This window comes from Citrus clementina, unplaced genomic scaffold, assembly GCF_000493195.1.
Source record: "Citrus clementina cultivar Clemenules unplaced genomic scaffold, Citrus_clementina_v1.0 scaffold_2, whole genome shotgun sequence".
Lineage (NCBI taxonomy): Eukaryota > Viridiplantae > Streptophyta > Magnoliopsida > Sapindales > Rutaceae > Citrus > Citrus x clementina.
Window position 1 is genome coordinate 4,925,495 of NW_006262688.1, and position 26,614 is coordinate 4,952,108.

The window sequence follows — 26,614 nt, forward strand, 5'->3', positions numbered from 1 at the left end:
TGGACAGTCTGAGGCTGGGCCGGACTGGAGCTTCCGTTAAATTTTTAAATAAATTTTTAATAAAGTTAAAAGTTAAAAATAAAATATTTAAAATAATGATTTTCTAATATATAATAGATAAATAGTCAAATACATAAAATAACACAATATAATAAACCACAAATAATATTTATAAATTATATTCTTTTAATTTATAAATTATAAAGCTTGAGAATTTTCCATAAACCATTAATTAAGTTCATTCACATCTGACTTTAAATTTTTTTACCCATGTCTATGGTATCACAAAGCAAGCAGGGCCTAAAGCTTATGACCCTAAGCTGGCCGACCCTAACTTTTTTACCCCACCCTACATTGAGGTCTTGATTTGCATTCTATTTTTATATCATATTTGATTTGTTATCTCATTATTGTAATCACTATTTTAACTGCTATATCACTGTTTTAACTGTAATCATTGTTATTTGTAAAGTCCCAATTTATGATTTGTAATTTCAGAATGCATTCCTCCTATTCCATTGTATTTCCCTTATGAATACTTGGAAAAAGATAGAAGCTATTGGACCAAAAAATTAACACCAAATCCGAATTTTGTTACTAAGATATAAAAATTCTCAGTTTCCTATAGTTACAAAACCACCATATATAAGTAGGAATTTCAAGTCCCTAAATGTCAAAATTTGGTAAAAATGCGAGGATCATCATTACCAAGTACGCTGTGATTTTATTTTCATTAGTTTGCCAAAAGCTTTGAAACAATTTTTTTTTTTTGCCAAAATATGAATCCGACGGCATGAAACAAAGCACCCTTATCATATTTTCTCATAAGAGAATCTTGGCCTGTTTCTTCGATACATCATCTTCTTCCTTAATTGATATTAGACTGAATAGACTCTCTTCAAATTTATGAACTGACAAGTGAAAACTTCTTAGTCAAATTCTCCAAGATCTCTCATTTTTCCCGAGGATTAGGATTGTATAAGAGCAGTCGTGGAATTGAAGAGTCGGGTTCTGAAAAAATCCAATTGGCAAATATTTGATATTAACGAATAAAAGTTCGCCCCAAATCCTCTCTTTCATCACCTATATTTCAACATTATCATTAATGGTATTAAAAAATAATAAAGATAGATTGTCATCGTATATGTCAAGTGACACAGAAAGTAAAAATAGGAGGATATTGATAAAACAACAATATAAAATAAACAATGTTGAATAATATAAATGACATTTTGAACAAAAATCATAATTTTTTTTTTCAATCTTCGGGCTTTGCGGTTTTGATCTTGGTATGGACTTAAGTCCACCCAAATTGCTAATCTAAGGATGCAATTCGTTATAAGCTGATCATTTACATCCTTCCGAGCACCGTGAGACATTACATATCCTAATTTCGTACAAAAAACATTGGATTATGTGTTTCTATTTATAAGTGTGCAGGTTTTGTGTTTTCTGTGATTTCTTGAATAAGTATGTAATAAGACTGCAATAAAAGATTTTCCCAATTTTACTTCTCAATATGTTCATTAATTGGATCAAATGAAATCATGCATGAACTCTTATGATAACATTTTTTGACCTACATTTCTCATTATTGGTTTTGGCAGTCTCTTCTTTTAGCGAACACTGGCAACACAAAAAGAAAATTAAAAAAGGGGGAAACTGTTAAATTTGTAATGGCCTATTTGGTTAATTTTATGTATTTACGTAACTTATATTACAGTAGTTTCTAAATTAACAAGCCTGTCTGGTTATATTCAAGAAAATTGATGTACTTAGATAATTAATACTATATGTAAAGTTACTAATATAACCTTTTCCTAGTGCGGTTCTGGTACGCGTTTCCTTTTCTTACTACAGTTTTAATTTCATTTAGGAAACTAGTTTCCTATTCAATTAGGGTAATTGTTATTACATAAAAATCTAATGGGAATAGGAAACTATTTCCTAATTCAATACGGCAAGTTATTGTCACATTATAAATACCCGTGCAGAAAAAAAAATTGGTTCCATATATCGCACTGAAAAAAAAATGGAGCAATACGAAAAGATCAGAAACTTATGATATTTTTAAGGAAGATGAATAATCATCCCAACATTGTCAAGTTGAGGAATCTTGTCAAAGAACACGAAGACGTATTCATTGTGTTCGATTACATGGAATCTGATCTTCTAAAACTTATGAAAGAAAGTGCGGGTCAAAATTTCTCTGAAGATGAAGCCAGAAACTTGTGTTTTCAAGTGTTTCAAGGTCTCCATTACATGCACCGACAGGGTTATTTTCACCGTGACCTAAAGCCTTCCAACTTGCTTGTTTCGAAAGGTGTGATCAAGATAGGGGATCTTGGAATGGTGAAGGAAATTGATTCCAGTCTGCCGTGCACTGATTACGTTACAACTCGCTGGTATCGAGCTCCTGAAGTGTTGCTTTTATCCGAGATATGTGGACCTGAAGTTGATAGGTGGGCGATGGGTGCTATTATGTTCGAGATGTTGAGTTTCAGGATTCTTTTTCCGGGAAAAAATTCAGCTGATCAAATTTACAAAATCTACGGCAGATGGGTGGCGTGAATCTAAGTGAGTTGTTACCATCAGCTAGTCGAGAATCCATCAGCTTGATTTCATGGCTTTGTTCCTGGAATCCACGCATGAGGCCTACGGCTGCGGAAGCTTTGGAACATCCTTTCTTCCGGAGCTGCCATTTTGTTCCTCGATCGGTGCCTCTTCTTTGCAATAATTTTGAAGCTGTTGCGTTTCCTACTGCCACAGTCACAATGCAAGGACGTTCTTTGACATATTCTCAGGTACCGAATGATGGGCAATTATGTTCGTGCGTCAAATGTGAGATGCAAAGGACTAACCATGATCACATGATCATCAACTCTGCCAAACCGGCAACCTCCGTGATTTGTAAAACTGGTTACGCGACTAGAACTGAGATGTTGGCTTCTCGCATGCAACCGTTGCAGCAGCTGATGATGTCGAGGCCTCCCGGATTTTGAAGAAAACGTTAAGGCTGGTTATTGTATTTGTACTTAGAAACCTAACTACGTACGTACTGATTGTACTGTCGAAGATTATTCAATGCATTGATATTCATCTCCTCAGCTTCCCTAGTGTCTTTTATGTTGAATTCAATGAGTGTAAGTCCATGACCATTTTTTTTTTTAAAGTTATGGTCAAATGTGAGATGCAAAGGACTAATAATGATGATCATATGATCATCAACTCTTCCAATCCAGCAACCTCCATGATGCATAAAACTGTTTATACAGCTACAACTAAGATGTTGGCTTCTCGGATGCAGCCATTGCAGCAGCCGATGTCGAGGCCTCCTGGATTTTGAAGAAAATGTGATGGCCGATTACTGTATTTGTTATCAAAAAACCTAGCTACGTACGTAGTATCTCTGTTGTGGATATTTTAATAGCTTCATTCATTCAAGTAAGCAAAAATTACTCAATACTGTCATTTTTTCGAATAATTTGATACCACTGGCCCTAGAAAGGACATTAACGGGTATTCAATGCACTGTCATCTTCTCAAATTAGCTATTGTCCTATACATTGATTTCACCGAGTGTAAGTCCATTTTTTTTTTAAATTGAAAAAATATTATTTAGAAGATAAAAGAGTGCATGAGAGTGATAAAAGTTACGACAAATGAAAATTAGGAACACCAAAATTCTAGAAGAAGAGGCTTCTGAATTGAATGGGGAGGTAGATTCCACAGTGGAAAAATGATAACTAAGACTATCGTTAGTTAAAGTATCCCCCACTTTGTTACCTTCACGATAAATATGTGATAAATTATTATATTAAGCGAAGCAAGTAAAGGCAATTAAACCAACTAGTGTGGAGTTTCCATGGAAGAGAGTAGCCAAAATTCTGAATACATTGAGTCATAGACATGGCGTCACATTAATCCGAAGTTTATGCCAACCCCTTAACCATGCTTGTCCAATAGCAAGAATAACTACCATAAATTCAGCATAAAAAGAGGATTCATGACCAACGAACGTAGAACTGCCAAGGAAGGTTCCATGATGATCTCTAGAAATTCCCTCACAAGCAGATAACCTAGGAATATTATTCTACTGTTGACCTTTATCAAAGTTGGAGGGGACACCATATCACTGTAGCTATTTTCGAAGCTTTTCCAAAGCATGGATCATTACCCAACCGGGCAAAAATTGCCAAATCACGAAAGTGTGCAAGAGTACTCCCTAGGCAAGATTGACAAAGAGTAAATATTAAATTTTTACAGTAAGCTATGGCATTATGAAAAGGGAGAGTTGCATCTTGAAATCAAATATATTCATTTTTCGTTTTTAAATTATAGCTTAATGGCAACCCAGATAGCTCCACGTGAGTGGATTCAAACCCCAAATCTATTATTTCAAATCAAAAGATTAAAATTCACCAATTGATCAACTATATATCTGGCGTCTAACTATGACCAACCTCAATTAACGGACGTCCATCAACTAGATTAATTCTCAAAAACCTGCTACTTTCTAGTGTGTGGAAGAAACAAAGTTCTCAAAGAAGATAACTTCACAATACATACAACTCCTTGCTAACTCAAATTTAAGCCAACGCCATGTTTGATGAAAATTTATGGTTGCGGGTTGTGATTCCATTTATGCCATAAGAAAATCAAAAGGGTATGTTTTCGAATTATGATTGCAAAATTCCAATCAAAAGGGAAAAGTTTTGGCATGGACCAAAAGTTTTTTTCCATTCATTTCTTATCACATTTATATTTCAACTAACTATAATAATATATATACACTTAATAAATAATAAATAAATAAAATGTAATATTTAAATATATTTTGGATAGACCACTCGGTCTTTGGCCGAGTGATGGATTACTTACTCTCACATTTGTAAACATTTGTGAGAGCACCAGTTTGAGATCTCAAGGGCTCTCCCTTAATTAAGTATGATTGATTGGAGTCAATTGTAACTTTCTCTTTTGTAAATTTTAAGTGAAGTGGACGACCCTCTAATATCCCTCGAATAATTGTGAAGGTAGACAATTTGGTGGAGCGGACAACCCTAAGATATATGTGAAGATAGACAATCTGAAAAAGTATTTTATAAAATTTAATGTACGTAAAGTTATAGTTTCACTATGTAATTATAATATCTGATTGTATTATTAGTATTAAAAAAAAAAACTCTTCTGGATAGATATTAAACCTTTCAAAACCTTTACATACCAAATAAAGAGTAAACTGATTTGAGCTCTTGTCCGGTAGCTCCAAATATTTTTCATGCTTGAAACAATGTTGAGCTGGAATATGTTTTTGATTACCAAAGCTTAATCACTTTGAACATTACAACTGAAGAGCATAGAGGATTTGTCATAATTGAATAATTTTCCAGAGGTTGTAGTGTAGCAATTAAAAATTCTTTTCAAATTTTGACAATCTGTAGCTGATGCCCTAGTGAATACAAGACTGTCATCCACAAAAAGAATGTGAGAGATTTTAGTGCCATTGCCAAATGACAGCCCATGAATGAGCTTCTACTGTTCAGCCCACACCAGCAAAGAAGAAAAAGCCTCTGCACATATGATCAAAAGGTATGGAGATAGCAGACATATTTTCCTTAGCCCACGCTGAGGTTTGATTAGTCCGCTAATCATACCATTTATAATTACAGAAAAAGAAGCAAAGCTTATACACCTCATGACCAATCGTACATAATTTTGAAAAAAACCTAGCTCCAACATGGTTTGCTCAAGAAAATTCCATTCTAATCTATCGTAGGCTTTACTAATATTGAGCTTTATAGCCACAAGGCTATTTCTTTTCCCCTTACCGTGTCTTATTTTATAGGAGCATTTGTGACCTACAGTGATATTGACGGTTATCAGCCTATTAGGGATGAAAGCACTTTGCATTGGGGATATGATTTTGGACAGGGTTTGTTTAAGCCTTTTTACTATTGTCTTAGCAACAATTTTATAGATAACGTTACAAAGACTAATAGGCCTAAAATCAGTGACTTTTATAGGTTTTCCAATCTTAGGAATTAGAGCAATATATGCATGATTGAGAGGGCCTATAGTACCTTGCTTGTTGAGGATGTGGAGGCAAGTAGTGATAACTCCGGATTTAATCGTTTGCCAATGTTTTTGGTAAAAGACTGCTAGCAATCCATCAGGCCTTGGAGTCTTCGTTGGACACATCTGTGATAAGGCTTCAACAATTTGCTCTGTTCAGAAAGGCTTGTCCAATTGCTCGTTCATGTCATTTGAGACCCTCGGTGTTATCCCTGAAAGAGCTGCTGCTATTTGGTTCTAGCTTGGTCTGGATGTGGTGAACAAATTTGTGAAATAAGTGCAAAACTCATGCTCCACTTCTTCAACATTTTTAATCGATCTTCCGGTTTCATCTTCAATTCCCCATATTACATTCTTTTTCTTCTGCGATGAGGCTTTATAATGGAAAAACTTGGTGTTCTTATCCCCCTTTTTATGCCGATCCGCTCTCGATCGCTATTTTCAGAAAATCTCTTCACCAACCACTATGTTATGAATATGTCTCTCCACCCATTTAATTTCATCCCCAAATTCATACTGCACATTTTTTCCTTTAAGCTCTGCAACTGTTTCTTCAACTTCTTCAGTTTCTTTTCTCTCCCCTTAAATTCTTCCTTGCTACACAGAATCAAACTAGCCATGGAATCTTTAATCACCTTATGGGATAAATGTATGGGATCATCTATGTTCCAGCATCCATGTTTATGCCATTCTTCTTTAATTATACTTTTACAGGTGTCATATGAGATCCACATATCTTCATAATGGATTTGTGAAGTTCTCTTTATTTGATAATTCAGGCCATTACTTCTATTATAAACCTCCATCAACATCGGGCTGTGATCGAACATCCAACTCTTGAGATTAACAGCTACACAGTCAACAAATCTCTCACTTCAAACCTCATTGCATAAAAATCTGTCTAATCGTTCTTCCACAAAGTTAGGGCTAAATCTTCCGTTACCCCATGTAAACAGATATCTCTTGCAGCCTACATCCTTTAGATTATAATCTCTTAAGGCTTCTCTAAAGTCACTAATTTGGTTTGGATTTTTATCATTGCCAACACTCTTCTCATGTGGGTGTAAAATTTCATTAAAATCACCGAAACATAACCAAGGTATGGAAGATAAATCTGATAGGCGTCTCATTAATGTCCATGTGTGCTTTTTTTGTTGCATTTCTGGATGTCCATACACTTATGTACATTGCATTTGCTTTCCATTGCCCATTTGTTGTTCAGCATCAATGTGGTGCTTACTAAATGACTTAATTTGCACACAAATTTCAAAGTTCCAAAGCATTGCAAGACCTTCTCCCCTTCCATTACTATCCATAGCAAAACAACTATCAAAATTTAGCTTACTACGAACCGTATCCATTTGCATAGATTGCAACTTTGTCTCACTCAAAAACATAAGTTGAGGTCTATGAATTTGGAGAATTTGTTTCATTGCTAGGAACATCCGGGAATCCCCCAAACCCCGAATGTTCCAGCTGAGGATTTTCATGGCTTCCAGCGTTCTTGATCGCCAACCTCTACCGATATCTCTTATATGTTTGAGTCTGCAATTTCCATTCCCTCCATTGCCAACGGTTCCTAGCTCAAATTGAGTCTTGCCACTGGTGAATTCAATTGATATTACTTTGTTTCTAATTTGGGTAGGCTAGTCACTTTCATCTTCTTTTGTTTTGGACTTTGCCCAGTTAGCTCACAACTTGGCCTTTTTAACACCCCTAACCTATATTTGTTTCCACCATTGGAGTTTGTGTTTCGGGCTTGTAATTTTCATTTCCTTCTATTGGGTCTCATTGGAGCCCTTCGAGACCAATTTCCTCTCTTTGCTTCTTCCGCGCCTTCTTAGTACAATATCTCCTCATAAACTTTAATTGGTGTTGCCTCCAAACTTTCTCGCTTGTTTTTAACATTTTTATTTCTCGCATGAATTCCCACATTTCCAAGTCCTCTTGTGTTTCCCTCTATCTCATGCTTCTTTTTGCCGCTTGTTTGCTGTGCCATTGTTATTTCCAACATGCCATTCATTAAACGCTTTTCACCTACTCGTTCCACCTCATCACCTATAGCTAATTCATTAGTTTGACCCATCTCTTCCTGATTTGGTTTTGTCAACCAGGTTACTTTGACTCTGTTGAGGTTGTTATGAGCAGCCATAGTGTTCTGAGTTTGCCGAGTTACTCACTAATTTGCCACTATCCCTATTCCATCTCTCCTTGATACGGTGCTTCTTTGAGCGTCCTCCTACTGTAACTGCCTTCATCCACACCCCATATGGAAGTTCCTCTTTTCGTTGACCCTAATACTTAGCACATTCCTTGAACTAGTGGCTAATAACTCCACAAATGAAATAAAAGTCAGGCAATCATTCATAATCTATAGACATTGGAATATCTGCATCACCCTCTTGTAAGATCTTTTCTAATGGCTGAGTCATTTTGATCGAAATTCTAACTCTTACAAATTCCCCAATATATTCACCATATTCGTTTGTTTCAACCTCCTTTACTATTCTAATCTTCCCACCCAATTCTTGGAGAAAATATCTTTCCAAACAGGCAACTCGGACATTTCGAATCTACACCCAGAATGTTGTATGAGTGAAAGACTGTTTTGTGATCTCCCCCAATCTTCCCACCCAATTCTTGGAGAAAATATCTTTCCAAACAGGCAACTGGGACATTTCGAATCTACACCCAGAATGTTGTATGAGTGAAAGACTGTTTTGTGATCTCCCCCAATTCCTTTCGGTTCTGTAAGGACAATTAAGGCCTTATCAAAGTGCCAAAGGCCTCCTGCCATCACCCTTCTTTTATCAGCTTCATCTGCAAACTTGAACATAAAGATATGAGCACCCAAGCTCTCTATCTTAACTTCTTTAATTGTCCTCCAAACTTGTTGTAATGCCATCTTCAGCCCTTTCTTATGAACTCCTCTTGTAAGAAGTATCTTGCCCATCAAATAGCCAGCCAATACTTTCTCTCTTTTTTCTTTCATTCTCACTTCCAAAGTTACTTTATTTTTTTTTTCTCTTTGATAGTTATCGCTTTACACTTACGAATTAATTCCTTTGTATCCATAGCATTTAAGACCTTTCAGAAATAATTGTTGCATTCACTGTTCTAAAAGTAACCTTGTGTTTAAATCCCTTACCTGTAACACCCTAGGCAAATCTCACATCGGCAAAACACATGATAAATACTGGGTTTATAAAGGGTGATCTACATCTTAATTGACAAGATGCGTTTTGGGGTGTATAGGCGCCGTAGAAACAAACTTGTACAGAGCTTCTTAAGGCCCAACGCGGACAATATCTTGTCAGGTCTAGGTTGGGTCATGACATTATGGTATCAGAATGGCTCTGCGTATCATCTTAAGCAATGTTGGGGCAAACCACAGCGAGGACACTGAGTCCCCAAGAGGGGTGTGTGTAACATCCTAGGCAAATCCCACATCGGCAAAGCATGGGAGAGATGTTGGGATTATAAAGGGTGATATACACCTTAACTGGCAAAACACATTTTGGAGTATATGGGCGCCCCAGAAATAAAACCGTGCAAGCCTTATTAAGACCCAAAGTGGACAATATCTTGTAAGGTCTGGGTTGGGTCATGACATTATGGTATCAGAGTGGCTCTGTGTCCTCTTGAGCGATAGTGGAGCAAAACTCAGCGAGGACGCTGAGTCCCCAAAGGGGTGTATGTAACATCCTAGGAAAATCCTACATCGGTAAAGTATAGGAGAGATGTTGGGTTTATAAGGGTTATCCACACCTTAATTTGTAAGACGCGTTTTGGAGTGTATGGGCACCCCTGAAACAAACCCGTGCGGGCCTTGTTAAGGTTCAAAACGGATAATGTATTGTCAGGTCTGGGTTGGGTCATGACATTATGGTATCAGAGCGGCTCCACATGTCCTCTTGAGCGATGGTGAGGCAAACTTCAATGAGGACGTTGAGTCCTCAAGAGGGGGTGTATGTAACACCCTAGGCAAATCCCACATCGGCAAAGCACATGAAAGATGTTGAGTTTATAAGGGGTGATCTACACCTTAATTGGCAAGACACGTTTTGGGCCTTGTATAGGCGCCCCAGAAACAAACAAGCACATCTATTTTTTTCAAAATTAATAGTTGAGTCTTAAATGTGAACTTATTTAGTGGCTGCAAATTATGAACCCATTTTTTATTTCGGTGAAAACGAAAGTGTAAAATGCAAAACAGAAAACGTAAAATGATATGATGCAATAATTACATAATTAATGTTTTCCCTAAGATATAGTAAAAGCATATGTTTCACCAAAAAATTTTGAAGCCTTACCGGTCCTCCCAGCCGTTTTATTTATTTATTTATTTATTTTTAGTATTTATATAAATGAAACTAAAACTCTCGTCACCCACATGAGTGGTTGAATCTAAGCCACTTAAAGTTAATAATTCATGGCTTGAGTGAGTTTGCTCCCCAGTTCGAGTCGCAGGGAAGTCGCCTTTGTTAGGAGAACCTGTGCCTCTCGGTTCGAGCGGGGACTTCTAGTCTAGGTTTTGGTACGGGCTTAAAGGTACCTCTCACAGTTGGGGTCCTCTCCAGGATACCTCGTGGTCAAAACAAAAAAAAAAGTTAATAATTCATGAAATGGTGCCTTTGTTTTGTGGCGGTCCCGGGGCCTTTGCCTCTGATTAATATTATTCTTTTAGCGTGTGGATTCCACAAATCGAAACCCTTCGGAATTTTAATTATTATTTACTGAAATATCATTTTCCCTATGGCTTCTACATATTATGCCTATAGCTAGTGATTGTTACGTAATTCATATAAAAAATCAATTTTAGAATTGTAACTATTTTAATTAACTGATGCAAGGTAAATTCCTTACAGAAAAAATTCATCTATGTTCTCTTAGATTATAAAAGATGAAAGTAGCGTAATTAAGTTTAAGAGAAAACTGATTTTATTAAATTTCAAGGACGAAACGAAAAAAATAATAAGAGAGATAAAAAGAATTTCTAAGAGAACGAAAGTATCATTCGACAAATAAATTTAAATTCATAATTTTTTCTGCCCGATCTAATATTAATTCTTAGCGGCAAGCCTACGGCACAAGCCACATATATGCAATTATGCATAATTTTTATTGGTTAAAACGTGACATTGATGATGTTGAAAGAACAAATAATAAACAATAATACAATAAAACCTCCAAATAGAAATACTTTATATATGAATAATTTCTTTATAGTAATTAAAATTTTGGTCCCAAGTTGGGACCAGTTATAATTAAAAATAAATTTTACATTGTAATAAGTTATATTTTTTATAAGTCCCGACTTAATAAACTTACTTTCACATATTAATAATATATCAAAAATATATATCATGTTACATTTAATAATTATTAATTTATTAATACATGACATAATTTACCCCTATATCACTTGCATTAGAGATAATTAAGTAAAGACAATAATTTTTGTACTATACTTCTATTGAGTTATAACCTCTTTATTAAAATAAATTTCTCCAGTCTCAACAATATGATTATACAGAGAATTTACTGTATCAGGCTTTTTGATGCGTATAGAAAGCAGGACGAGAACACAAAAACACAAGTTTAATTAATTTATTTGAAAATACATAGCATGTTTCAGACAAGAAAATTAGATTAAACTCAAGTTTGATAGTTAATTTATTTGAAAACACATAACATGTTTCAGGCCAAACGATAAGATTAAATTCGAGTTTGTTAAGCACAAAAACTCTCTCGCATATGCCGCAAGCTAGCTTATTAGAAAGAGCTGACCAAATCACCCTCCGATGATGATGATCTTGTTGCAATATTATTGTTTCCATTGACCCTCCTGCAGTTCAATCTAATCTCCCCTTGATTTCCTGTCAGTGGTTTCAAATTGCCCATTCTTATCATTGAGATCACAAAGTTTTTAAAGAAAGCAGTCTGGTTCCTCCCAAAGTCCTCGACAATGGCAGCGGTATCGGCACCAGGAGTCGAAAACAACTCTTGATCACTCTGCAGAAGGCCTTTGCGGAGTCTAAGATTGGAGAAGTATTTGTTGTCGAAAGCATCAGGTGTTTTGACATCAAAATTAGCAAGAACGGCGCCGTTTCCACCCTGTGGGCATAGTTCCCTCAGTTGCTTTAAGAGGGTTCTGTCCAGTGTTGGGTCTGGCTTGCCAGTTTTGTTGAAATCGTATAATCTGTCACTGAAAAATTTGCACTGAGCCCTTCCAAACGTGTGAGCTCCTGAAAAACATGCATGACCAAACCTTTGTTATTTTTACTGAATTCACATACGAGGAACAATAATGATAATTTTATTGTTAGGGATATTATTTAAATTTTGAGTTAAGTAAATATAAATTTAAGGCACCAACACTCATTTCTTAAATTAATTTTTGAGTATGAGTTACTATTAGCAGGCAGTTTTGACTCCTAAAAGTTTACTCTCGTAACTTTACTCAAGTAACTAAAAGGATGTAGAAGCAATTAATAATTACCGGAGAGTGCAACAAGATCAAACTTGTCATTGAGGCCAACATTTCTAAAACTAGATTTGAGCTCATCAAGAGAATTAGATGGTCCTGGAAGATTCTGATTTGCAAGAGCTCTGTTTGCCGTTCTGCTGTCTCTTCTTCCCAATGGAACTGCCCATGACGGACCCCCTGACTGTAACCAAAAGCCATTCACTCAAAATCAGCAATAATCTTAAGAGATGTGTGTTTGGGGCGGACTATTTAATTTGCTAGCCGTTGAATCAAACTTTGTCGTATAACAAAAGAAGAAAACTTTTAATTTTAAAACTAAGGCCTTGCTACGATACACCAGCGCAGTAAAAAGTGTCTCACTGTCGGTAACAATTTATCCGTTGATAATCACTATATTGACATACTTGTAGCAATTTTGGTACCATACAGTGTAGCTGATGCACCATAGTCAATAAGTCACCCCTTTTAAATAATGGAGTCCACCACGTCGTCCGAATCTAAAAATGATCGGTCCAACGATGAATCCCTTCACTTAAATCAATTTCCACATGGTGGGGCAATTTTGTCGTTGAATAGCAGATGCAATAACTAGCAAAGGCTAAACAGTGGACTCAGATCTTGCACATTGTTCTATGTGAATAATTATTTAATTAATATATTCTTCTAAGGATAAAGTTGAACTTACGGGATATTTAATTAACTGAAAAAAATAATATAAAAACACGTTAAATTTATATGGGTTATTATTAATTAAAAAAATAGTTAAACACTACATTAATACTACAAAGATTTATCATTATTCTGTTCGCTTATTCTGATACCCATATTAATTTACTTCTAAGCGTAAAATATTTACTGGGAAGAGGAGTTGGTAATAGAAATTCATTACCAAAGCAACGGATCGTTCAGCCGCAATAGTAAGAATATCAGCGCAGGAAACAACCCTTCGACATGCCTTTTCAACGGCAGCTTTCATGTTATCAATAACTTCAAAACCCCTCGCCGAATTATTATTTGGCGCAGCAAATTTCTCGCTGTCTATGGTGTTAGTGCTGTCCAGCAAAATCGATGCATCACACCCCTGAAAAAATAATATTAATTAACAACTTGCTATGTTAACAGTCCATTGTATTATTACTTTTTCAAGTACATAGATTCCTTCTTATCTTATGGACAGGAATTCAAAAAAATTATATAAATAATGCAAACTCTTCTTATTTAAATTGTCTTATTATTACATATGTTTTTAAGACTAGGATTTCCAGTTGATTTAAATTTCTCAGTTGGAAGAATATAAAACAAGTGTGATTTTTTTTCAACCATACACCATTAATATTGGACCCATGATCATTAAAAGAACTCAGCAGGGATGAGGCCATGAGGTGGATTTTATTTCCTGTTTTGTACCAAATCTTTGCTAGATTTAAATTTCTAGTACATGAAAACCCCATATTAAAATTTATTTATAAACAGAGAATTACATGGTCCTCGGTACATCGAATTAGAGAGGAAAAATTTGTTGTAAAGAGAAAGAAAAAAGATAAATAAAAATGGTTTTGGAAGTTGTTGAAATTAAAATGATATATTCAAACTCTTAATGAAAACTCTATATTTTGTTTAATGCCATAAAAATTATAAAGATACTGTTCATTGATATACTTGAAACTATGTTATATCAGTAAGTACATAGACAGAGAGCTTGATAAAGTAAAGAAGATGAAAAATGAGAGAGCAGAGATTGCTTACATCAACAAAACAGTCATGGAAATGAAGCCTGATGAGGCTGGCACCGATCCGGATATCGGACGAGAACGCTTTCTTAAGCACATCCTCGATAATGTTCAATACATTAGGGCATGTGGAAGAATAAAAAGATGGAGAAAGTTGAGCTTGAGATGGTGATCCCTCAAGCACAAAAGCAACAACAAGAGCTGCTGCAAGAAGATAACGAAGTGAAGCCATTTTGGCTAAGAGTTACTACTTCTCTATGAAGAGAATGATTAGTCTTAGGACTTGGAAAACAAAGAGAAATGCCTCTTTATTTATAACCAAACAAACCAGATTAGGATTAGAACTTTGCAGCAACCTCGAAGTTCCTCGTTTCACTGTTTGAATAGGTTAGTTACGTTATTAATTCGGTAATTCCCTTAATTAGGTTTATGTGATTTTTTTTTAAACTAATGTGGCCCACGTGAGCATCTAAGTAAACTATATGGATAAAGATGTCTTTTTTTCTTTATTATTAAAATAAAATTACTAGTTAATTTTCTTTTTTAAATTTCATTCAATTTTTCTTTCGTGTTTAAAAGCTTAAGTCTTCAATTAGATTCTTCGATTTTAATTTTTTTTTCAAGTACAATATACTAATTACGGAGCATTTGAAATTACATGTCTTATTTTCATAATGATCTTGAAATTTAGAAATAACCTTCGTTTTTGTGGAGAGAACATAAGAAAGGGGAATATTTGTTTGTAAAATTTTATTAAAAAAAAGTATAAATGAGCGTATTACAAATGCATGTATATCAAACTTATTTGAGAATAAAAGCTTATTAAAATGAAATCCAAAATTTTGAGTAATTATTCATGAAATGAGGGACTAAGTTGATAATTCTTGAAATGGTGTTAGGTAGGGGCGGCGACGCCTCGAGCCGCCTTTGTTTAATGCCAGCCTACCTGTTTCTTTTATCGTATGTGTGAATGTGGAGCAAGTGGCGTGTGGATTCCACATATTCGAAATCCTTCATTTCAACCTTTTGAAATTCATATAAAAAACAAAACCTTTTGAAATTTTTTATTTGTCTACCGAAATATCAAATATAATTTTGTCAGCTCATACATAGTTAGATGCGAGATTGAGCTACTCAAACTCTTTAAGTTATAATTATTTTTATCATATAAGTGTGGGTTCAATCATCTTAATTTTTAAGCTCTAACAATAAATGTTTGTTAAATATTTTAATATTTATCCTAAAAGATATAATTGTTTGACTTTGACTTCAAATGGGGTTAGATTAAAACCCCAAGTGGATGCTAAATAATTAAGTGGTGGCAGGATTATATTTGAAATGGGTATAAGAGTAATTTAGATTTCTAATTCAAGAAGGGACCGAGAGGAAATGAAAAAGATAGAACACGCTTAAGTTCTAGAAGGAAAAATGATTTTATTAATGATCATGAAAAAGATAACCATTGTTACTACTTTTAGTTTGGGAAAAAAAGATCAAAATATTTGCCGTGGTTTAGTGATTAGACACGAAGATTCCATTACTTTTAGAAACTATATAGGCTCTTTTTTGTGCACATAGACCGCACAATTGTTTTTTAAATTTGTCCAAAAACTAAGTTTTCTTATCCTAAAAAGAGTTTGTGTAACCATTTTTAAAAATTACAAAAAATTCTTCCCCACTATTTTGTCAAACTACAAATGTCAGACAAAAAGGAAAAAAGCAATATGTAAAAAGAAGGTGTTTTTCCGGTTAATGTTTTAAAGCTAGAGGATAAAGTGGGTTATTAAAAACTTGTAAGTGACTCAAATGAAAATACATATCGATGACTTCGGGAGAAAAAAAAGAAAAGAAAAAAGAAACACATACAATATGACAAGGATTTCTGATACATAGAAAGCAGGACGTGAATACACAACCACAACTTTAGTTTATTGAAAATACAAAGCATGTTTCAGGCAAAACATAGGAGTAAATTCATGAGTTTGTTACCCACAAACTCTTTCTCTCGCGTTAGCTGCAAACTAGCTTATTCAGAAAGAGCTGACCAAATCACCCTCCGATGATGATGATCTTGTTGCGATATTGCTGTTTCCGTTGACCCTCCTGCAGTTCAATCTAATCTCCCCTTGATTTCCTGTCAGTGGTTTCAAATTGCCCATTCTTATCATTGAAGTCACAAAGTTTTCAAAGAAAGCAGTCTGGTTCCTGCCAAAGTTATTGACAATGGCAGCGGTATCGGCCCCGGGAGTCGAAAACAACTCTTGATCACTCTGCAGAAGGCCCTTGTGTATTTGAAGATTGAAGAAGTATTTGTTGTCAAACACATCAGGTGTTGTGACATCAAGATTAGTTAGAACGCTGCCGTTTCCACCTTGTGGGCATAGTTGCCTTAGTTGTTGTAAGAGGGTTGTGTTAAGTGTTGGGTCTGGATTGCCAGTGCTGTTGAAATTGAATAACCTATCGCTAAAAGTTCGGCACTGAGCCCTTCCAAATGTGTGAGCTCCTGAAAAAAATGCATAGCCAATCTTTGTTATTTTTACTCAAATTCATACAAATTAAGGATAATAATGGAGTTTCATTATGGTGGTTCTCACTTTTCTTTTTGGGAAGCAATTCAAATTTCATGATGTGATTAAGGGGAGTAAATTTGTCAAACGTTTTAACATATTCTTAGTCACCAATGTCAAACTTTAAAACACAGTTTCTTCCATCATTAGGATATTCAGTCAAGCCTTCTAGGTGCAGTAGAGTATGAATGTGCTTTGTGTCGGTGGTCGTCTTAGTAAGAGTAACAATGAGAAAAAAATTGGTATTTAGTGGATGAGATTTCTCATCCTTATCAAAATTTATTTTTTCTTTTTAAATAAGATATTCAACATTTAAACTATCTCTAAGATTTCAAGACTCAGTATTGGCATTAAAAAATTTTCCACGTCCAGATTTCTAATTCTGGCTCCAATACTGCTTTATCCCAAAAGACTCCAAGGTCTGTTTGTACTCAAGTCAAAGGGTGTATAAGCAAATATTACCGGAGAGTGCAACAAGATCAAAATTATCGTTGAGGCCAACATTTCTGAATCTATCTTTGAGCCTCTCAAGACTATTGTTCGGTCCTGGAAGATTTTCATTTGCAAGAGTCCTGTTGGCTGTTCTGCTGTCTCTCCTTCCCAATAGATTTGTCCATGAAGGACCCCCTGACTGATACCAAAACCACGATCATTAGTCAAAAGAATCACTTGAGAGATGCATAATAAGCAAATTTAACTAAAATCAGAAATAGACATGCAATTACTCTTTCCGACTTTATTTGGCTAGTATTTATATGGGTCTTTTTGCACCCAAAATTAGCAGTTTCCCGACATTACAATTTTGAGTGAACGGTTCAACCAGACTGTATCACATAAAGAAGATATTTTCACGTAAAACTGATGTGTCCTCCATGAATCTCATCACTTTTTTTTTGGGGGGGTGGGGGGAAGGAGAAGCCTTCCCTTTTCATACGGTAAAGTTTGTCCAGGCACTATCACGAAGTCAACATGGTAATGTCGGTGGACTGTTGCCGCCTAAAACTAAGCATGTGGATTCATTTAGTTAAGTACTCAGGGACTGAAAATTCCAACACGAATGTAAAGTCAGACTTACTCTCTGATACCATAGTAATTTAATCACTTTTAAGCTAAAAATATGTAGTAGAGCAAGATGAGTTGTTAATAGAAATTCATATATACCAGAGCAACAGATTGTTCAGCTGCAATAGTAAGAATATCAGCACATGAAACAACGCCTGGACAGGCCCTTTCAACGGCAGCTTTCATGTCATCAACAACTTCAAAACCCCTCGCCGAATTATTATTTGGCGCAGCAAATTTCTCGCTTACTATGGTAGTAGTATTGTCCAGCAAAATCGATGCATCACAGCCCTGAAATAACATTAAAAACTTGTTATGATCAACTGCTCTTGTATCGTTAATTTAATAATTAGGTAGATTCTTCTTATCTTACTATTAAGAAAATAATGAATATTTGTGCATTTTCTTTTTGGATAAACATACATATATCCAAATTGTCTTATATAAGTTTGTAAGACCAGGTTTCCCCCATGATGTAAGCTTTTCCTGAGCTTAATTGTGACTGTTAGAAGTTAAGGATATAAGTGTACGTAGTTATTTTCAATCATATATTACTAATAATGGACATGTTACACAAGATTTTTTAAAAAACTATGCAAAACTCAGATTAAAAGAGGACCTTAATTCATATTTTAAAATATTAATTGAAAAAGAAGAAAAATCAAAGAGTAGAGATTGATTACATTAACAAAACAGTCATGGAAATGAAGCCTGATGAGGCTGGCACCGATGCGAATATCGGACAAGAAAGCATTCTTAAGCACCTCCCGAATTATGTTGGTTACATTAGGGCATGTGGAATTATAAAAAGAGGGAGAAAGTTGAGCTTGAGCTGGTGATGATCCCTCAAGCACAAATGCAACTACAAGAGCAGCTGCAAGGAGAAAACGAAGAGAAGCCATTTTGCAATGATGAGAATGAGAGTTATTTCTAAGCCTTCTATATATGCGCCTCTTTATTTATAGCCAACCAAGCTAAACAGGAGTAGACTTGGGAACGACTAAGAAGTTTCACATTATATTGTAAAAGTCCACAGTTTGAAAACAAAAGCTTATATGATGAGATAATTACATTATCGATTTTCTCCCTAAAGTTTGGTGAAAGCATATTTTTCTCCACATAGTTTTGAGGTGTTAACGATCATTTATTATTTGCTTTTTAGTATTGTAGAAGTATGTCAAGTGTATCTCGGTCGTCCCCCCTTAAATACTCCAACCACCCCATGAATCGGTTATTAAATTAAATTAAAAATATTTTACTTCTTCTTTTCATTTAACTTAAGAGTAATAGAAGAAAAAAGATTTCTTTGTTCATTGGATAACGAACTCTTTTTAAAATCATGGGATTTCTTTTTGATTTTTTTTAGTCATGAAAACTATCTACAAAAAAACATTAGATATAATAGCTTCGGCCTTGTCCGCTTATAGAGAGAGAACGAAATCGGGATAAATACCAATACCTATTAGGGGTAGAAGAATCGAGATAAAAACAAATAACTCTCGTGGTCCAGAATAAATAAATAAAAAAAGTGTTTGGGGCATTAAATAGCTTGTACCCATAGAACATTTGGCGTAACATAGATAATGAATAAATGGAGTTAATATCATTCCAATTGCCATTACAAAAGTATAATTACTATTTTTGGCATAAAAAAAAAATTGGCTGGTAATTATTCCAAAATATACTATCAATTCTGCAACAAAACCACTCATAAGGCAAAGGTTCTTGTTTAGTGGATGAGATTTCTTGTCCCTATTAGAACTTTTTTTCCTTTTTTCTTATTAAACAAAAGAAAAGGTAATAACAACACCAATATTAAAAGGATGAACTTATATAATTCATCCTACTTCTATCGCAATTGGATCTAACTTTCAAAGTGGGTAAAATATTTTTTTTATCTTACATGGAACTTAAAATTCAAATAAATCTACATGTTAAGGAAAAAAAGGAGAATAATTAAGTAAATAATTTTGACTAAGACATATATTTTTAAAATAATTTTTTAAAAATACAAAGTCTAGCTAGATAATTGACTCAAATCTTAAGGATCAAAAGAAAATTTATCCCAAAAAGAAAATTGTGAGGATATTTCCACTCCGCTTTTTATGTAACAACACCCTATCTTTTTATATTTTTATAATTATGATTTTATAAATAAATTATTCGTAACTCGTGCACTTATCCTTAAATCATATATGTTTAACCAAAGAGAATGAACAGGAATTTTCTACGAAAGAGTTAGATTTGTTAGTTTAAAAATATACAATAGTTATCTTCTTCCTTTCCTTATATCTTTCAAGTAATAATTCGCTGAATTGTGAGTGTATAGTTTTGTGGATGGAAAATTAGGATGAATATTCAATTTCAATTTTAAAATTTTGTTTATATACTGCTGAGCTGGTTTCGTAACTGATGAAAAATTTGTTTTATTAGGCAAGAAAAGTTTAAGATTTTACAGTTAAATTTTATTTATTTGTTTGTTTGTTTGTTTATTATTACTAGCATTTTGATTCAGAAACTACTGTCTGTGCAATTAGATGCTGCAATGTATGTCATTTATATATGGACATGTCCCTCTTTTAATTAAAATGATTCATGGCATGGCAATATTGGCAGACTCGTTTATGCATGTCCATTTTGATGCCATTGAAACTTTATTGAGCTACAAAGCAAGAAGTGTTTTTTGGCCAAACTTTGTGCAAAAAAAAAAAAAAAACGCAATTGGCCCCTATTGTAATTTTCTGGTGACTAAGGGTGAGAAATTAAAGAAGAATAATTCCCCCTTTGTAATATCCAAAATTTCATTTGTTTGTAAAAGAAAATAATAATAATAAATAAATCAGCTTAAATTCTGATCGACTTAATTAGGGTTGAAGAATTCAACTTTGATAAACGATAACGTTGGATTTAGTCCATGCCATCGCCATGCGAATGTGGACTGTACGAGGCGTGTGGATTCCACATACTCGAAAGTCGAAACCTTTCATTTCAAGCTTGTAGACTTTTATCCTTTTTCTTTATATTGAATTATCATTTTTGTCAGTTTATACATAAATAATTGATTGAGACACACGGACCTTGTAACGTAGCAAATGGGGAGCATCCGCTCGTTGCAGGAGAGAGGAAAAGTTGCTAGAAATTAGCTGATACGAGGCCAGTTTGCACTGAACTGTTACATAAAGAGTCTGTAACGTAGCTTTGTCCACACCGACAATACACAAGTAGAGTCAAATAATTAATTACGTGACGTGACGGATGACGTTTTGAAAATGAAATGTTTTTGCTTTTTTTTTTTTTTTGAGAATGGTATGCTGTTAATTTTTTTCGTAGTTGTTTTCACAACTGAAAATTGATATTTATTTGTGATTTAAAAAAATTGATGTTTATTTCAAATCTCGCCTCTGATAAAGTATTTAAAAAATTATAATCTAAATAAATAAATACCAAACTGGCTTTTGATTCCCGGATCTTTTATTTTAAGTTAAGAGAATTACTAATTGAACTGATTTGAACGCACAATTTAAAGAATTTTTCAATAAAAAAAGAGTAATGATATAACTATAAATTTTTGTACAAATTGATATGGTATGATAAAATTAGTTGAATTAAATATTTATTAGTCTACATAATTTATTTATATTTTTATTCAATTAATAAATTAATGTCATATCAATTTATATAAAAATTTGTGGTTGTATCATTACTTATAAAGAAATATGTTTAATATAGTATTTGAAGAGAAAATGTAATGCAACAAGTACAAAATCGTAAAAGCAACATTAATTTGTGGTGCTTAAGCTTTCAACTTTTCTTCAAAAAAAGTAAAAAGTAAAAAGTAAAAACACCATTTCTGTCACTTTCCATAAATCCTTCAACAACCCACCGAATTTTATTCTGATATGTTTAATTTATTCTGATATGCACAGTAGGCGGACCGCTATACTTGAGTCCACTTAATATAATATTTGAGGAAAGAAAATGTGACGCAACAAATACAAAATCGTAAAAGCAACATTAATTTGTGCTGCTTAAGCTTTCAACTTTTCTTCAAAAAAAGCAAAAAGTAAAAACACCATTTCTGTCACTTTCCATAAATCCTTCAACAACTCACCGAATTTTATTCTGGCCTTATTCTATCTTTCCTTTTTTTTTTCCTATTTAAATGGAAAATGGTGTTTAGTTTAGTGATGAGGACAATATCTAATATCCGCCAAAAATAGAAAAAATTATCCCGAAACTACTTTTAAAGAACTTTGGGATAATTAATTAAATGTAATTGATCATTTTTCACATCTTAAACTTTAAACCCATAAAAAGTGAGACTCATATATAAGTGAGTTTAGACTATTTTTTTTATGTGATAAGAACTAAAAGAAAATGTTCAACTTACATGTGACAATGAGTGATGAGGATTGAAGCATATCTCACGACTTATCTGTAGCTAATAAAACTATAGCATTTTTCATGCTCTTGTACGTGGAGACTCGTAAATATTCTGAATTCACTTGTATGAACAAATCTGAATTACCTTCACATTTCCAAAATGAATACTCCTAATTGAAATAAAAGCGAAAAGAAAAAAACATAAAAATTATATGTTCTAAAACTTCAAAAATTTCTTGGAAATAGTTAAAAGAATCAAATACATTTGAGGCATCAAACAACAAACTTCGACCATAATCGGATTGATTTTGCAATTAAACACAACGGATTTTGTTTCTATATATCACCGAAAGTTTAAAGACTTAACATATTATATGAGTATTGTAACTCAATTAGTTATTTCCCCCACAAAATGCATGTCCTACGTACATCAAGATTCTTTTTTTTTTCCTCGGTCCTGTCCTTGAATTTTGTACTGAGCTTAAAAATGGTTTTCAATTTTTCCTTTCCCCTCCTGCTCTTATTAATATTATTATTATTATTCAGCCTCCTGGTATGTAACTAAAACCAAAAATGTCTGTGGTATCATTATTTGCAGTTTAATTATATTTAAAATGAGACGATTGAATAACGCGTGTTCATGAACTGTATATAATATAATATGAATATGATTACGAAATTACCTGAAATTGAAGGAACTGATAACGTCTAAGTACATAATCTGTGTAAATAATATTATATGGGAGACTGCCGACAATCTTTGTCTATAATTCATTGTGCATATGACCCTACGTCAAGGAAAATTAAATATAGAATATCTAATATCTCTATCCACAGGCAAACCATTTCAGGATTTTCTGGTTAACTTTTTATTCAAAGCTTTGAGATATGAGTAAATTATATTTGGCCATTATGTCAACAAAATATGTCTTTTTCTTTCTGGCTTAGATTGCAATTATTGTACTAATATTCCTAAATGATCTTAAAACTAAAAATTTGTCGAATGACAAGATCTTAGTTAGTTGTTTGCTTGTCAATAAATTTGTTAACCTGTTTTGTAATCTGATGACTAAGCTGTATATCTTTTGCTCACTCAAATACGGGCAAATCTTCAATGCTTGGAAACTCTTATTAATAAAGAAATGCAAATAGCTCTTTTCAAATTAAATAAAGACCAATTACCCAACAAAGCTTACTATTTTCTTATGTAACGTGATTGTGCTAATAAAGTTAGGTGGGGAGAAGATATCTATATACCTATCTGGATGCATGCGCCTGTTTGGACGGTAAGAAAATGATAGAAATTAAATGCCAAAGAAATAGATGATGAAAAGAAAGAGGATATATTGTTGATAATTGTATGAGTTGACTAGCCCATTTTACACGTGGAAAGTGGCTTCGGTTGGTGCATGCATGAGATTTGTTTGATTTTGGATGATGATTTCAATCATTCGGTTTGAATTTAAGATTTCAATAAGTTAGAAATAACGATGCGGCACGCTATACGCGTGGAATATATCTCCCTTTGGACCTTTACTTTTTCACGATTTCAATTAATCAATCTTGTAATTTATTTATATCTTTATGTGAGCCAAGTGTACAAGGTACGTATATTTTAAGAATTTTAAAAAGGCAGTAGCAAACAGATTTTTAAATTTTAATTTTGATAATAAATTTCATCCTTAATGCAATTCTACCTAAGTAGTTGTGTCTGATTTACTTTTAAATTCCAACAAGAACAGACAAGTCTAATTACCTACTTCAAGTGAAAAAAGTGCGTTGAGTGAATTTCGACATAAATAAGGATGGTTTGAATAATTTTTAAAAATTCATAAGCTAATTGCATAATTATCCGAAACCTAAAATACTAAAAGAGTGTTTACCCAAAAAAGCTAATTATCTATTGCACTAAACTAAAAGCTCTTAATACTTTCTAATCGCCAACGTTCTCCGAATTTCCCAGTCCACAATTTATGCATTCTCAGTAATTTCAATCTTTGCTACTGAACGTGAGAAACCAACTTGATTCATTTTAGTATTCCATTATTTTAATTAAATTTGATTAGAAGGAGATGATGGTGACAAGTAACAAGAAAGATTTTCATTATAATGAAGATTTGGTGATTGAAATTCTTTGTAAAATCTATTTGGCGATTCAAGTTTGTTTGTAAATCTTAGTATTGTTTAATATACGGGAAATCTAAGTTTCATAAAACACTTAAAAAATGTCAAAACCCGTCTAATTTGTCATTTAGATAGTTAAGAATGGTGATTCATATGACTATCCTAGAAATTTCTTTTTTTTTATGCTTCTTGATGATATAGTGATAGACCTATCATTGCAATATCTTGATGAGCATCTCCTCAAGCCTGTTATTGGAGTCCATGTTTTGTATTAGTATATTTTGAGCTTAATGTTGCGGACCACCCAAATTTTCAGCCCAAGTGCCCAAGAATTCAAGCTAAGAGCCCAAACATAGGCCAAGAGTGCTAGCTTGACCCGATTCTAAAATTTTTTAACAAACTCTAGCACATCTCGAGCTTGTACATATTTAAAAGTGGCATGTGGCTATGCAAGATAACTATAATGCTTTGCAGAGAAATGATACTTGGACATTGGTTCCAACTGAGATAGCCACCAAACTTGTTGGAAATAAGTGGGTTTTTCAAGTTAAATACAACCCAGATGATGGCATTTCAAAGTATAAAGCTCAACTAGTTGTAAAAGGATTTCATCAAAATTATAAAATAGATTTCTTTGAGACATTTAGTCCTGTTGTAACCCTGCACTATTCCATTTGTTCTCAACTTGGCAGTCATGAATCATTGGCCTATACGGTAATTAGATGTCGATAATGCTTTTTTAAATGGCCTACTTACTGAAGATGTGTTCATGCTTCAGTCAGAAGGCTTTATTAATCCTCAATTTCCCAATCATGTTTGCAAGTTGAATAAAACCCTTATGGCCTTAAACAAGCCCCCATGGTTTGGTATGATAGATTAAAAGGATCTAATTCAATGAGGATTCAGGTCTTCCAAGTTAGATACTTCCTTATTTTTCAAGCATATTAGAGGTGATATTTTAATTATTCTTGTCCGTGTGGATGATATTCTGATAACAAGTTTAAGCAATGCTCAGATAACAGAGGTTATTAATCAGCTTGGATTAGAATTTGCTCTCAAAGACATGGGGGATTTCAAATATTTTCTTGGATTATAAGTGACTCCGTCTATTGATGGCCTACATCTATCTCAAACTAAGTTTGTTGGAGATATCTTAAGGAAAGCTTACATGTTTGACAGTAAAGGTTGTAACACGCCTACAAGTGTTGCTGATAAATTGTATGTTTGAAAATCATTCACTTTATAGAAGCATTGTTGGTTCTCTACAATCCTTAACACCGACCAGTTTAGATATTGCATTTACAATCAATAAGTTAAGCTAGTTTTTTACTGCTCCAACTACTTTACACTGGCAGGCCTGTAAAAGAGTGCTGAGATATTTGCAAAGTATAACACATTTTGGACTTCAGTTCTTCAACTCAAGTTCCCTAACCTTGATAGCCTATTCTAATGCAGATTGGGGGTCTGATCCAAATGACAGAAGATCTATTGGAGGATATTGTGTTTATCTTGGAACTAATCTTGTGTCCTGGTCATCTAAGAAACAACATATTATCTCTAAATCAATTGTTGAATCCGAATATAGAGCTTTAGCATTAGCCACATCTAAAATTTTGTGGATCACTTGTCTTTTAAAGGAACTCAAGTATCACTCAACAAGTCTCATGTTCTTCACTCTGATAATAAACTGCAGAAACTTTGGCAAACAATCCTAATATCATTCTATAACTAAGCATATATAATTGGATCTTCATTTTGTTAGGGAACATGTTGCAAATAAGGAATTGGTCATTGAACATGTATCTAGTCTTGATCAGTCAGTTAATGTGCTTACAAAGCCTCTTCGTTTTGACGATTTTGCTTAATGAGAACTAAATTCAATGTCTGTTCAAGACCTTGAGATTACGGGGGTGTGTTAAGAATTAAGTGCCGATTCATCAGAGCTGAGCTGCATAGTATCGTTGCTGAATATCCACGTTGGAAGGTCATTATGCATATTGTTGAAAGCTATAGTTTCCCTCTAAAAGTTCGTTATGTATAGATGCATGTGAGCACACGAGTTTGTTGCTTTTAGAAGATTGTACACACAACCATATGCAGAGCATTGTAATCTCAAATTACAGTATGTGAAATGAATATTTTTTGGTTTCTAATTTCTCTCAATCAATAAATTCTCTCTCTGT

General features: G+C 33.8%; 3 protein-coding genes across 3 annotated transcripts; 1 reads left to right on the forward strand and 2 right to left on the reverse strand.

Moving 5' to 3' along the window:
- Positions 1 to 2,061: 2,061 nt before the first annotated feature.
- Positions 2,062 to 3,002, forward strand: LOC18052499 (cyclin-dependent kinase F-4). The gene is given in 2 exon segments (XM_024190661.1): positions 2,062 to 2,548; positions 2,551 to 3,002. Coding segments are annotated over 2 exon segments (939 nt in total).
- An 8,655-nt stretch (positions 3,003 to 11,657) lies between these two features.
- Positions 11,658 to 14,593, reverse strand: LOC18052500 (peroxidase A2). The gene is made up of 4 exons (XM_006445837.2): positions 14,312 to 14,593; positions 13,455 to 13,646; positions 12,578 to 12,746; positions 11,658 to 12,323 (listed from the first exon to the last, which is right to left on the reverse strand). Exons 1-4 carry the CDS (start codon positions 14,525 to 14,527, stop codon positions 11,851 to 11,853), a joined length of 1,050 nt encoding a protein of 349 aa, XP_006445900.2. The 5' UTR covers positions 14,528 to 14,593; the 3' UTR covers positions 11,658 to 11,850.
- Positions 14,594 to 16,150: 1,557 nt separating this feature from the next.
- On the reverse strand, positions 16,151 to 18,867 carry LOC18052501 (peroxidase 15). Its single transcript, XM_006445838.2, has 4 exons — positions 18,608 to 18,867; positions 18,024 to 18,215; positions 17,325 to 17,493; positions 16,151 to 16,798 (listed from the first exon to the last, which is right to left on the reverse strand). The coding sequence occupies exons 1-4, from the start codon at positions 18,824 to 18,826 to the stop codon at positions 16,326 to 16,328; spliced, it is 1,053 nt and encodes a 350-aa protein (XP_006445901.2). The 5' UTR covers positions 18,827 to 18,867; the 3' UTR covers positions 16,151 to 16,325.
- Positions 18,868 to 26,614: the final 7,747 nt, after the last annotated feature.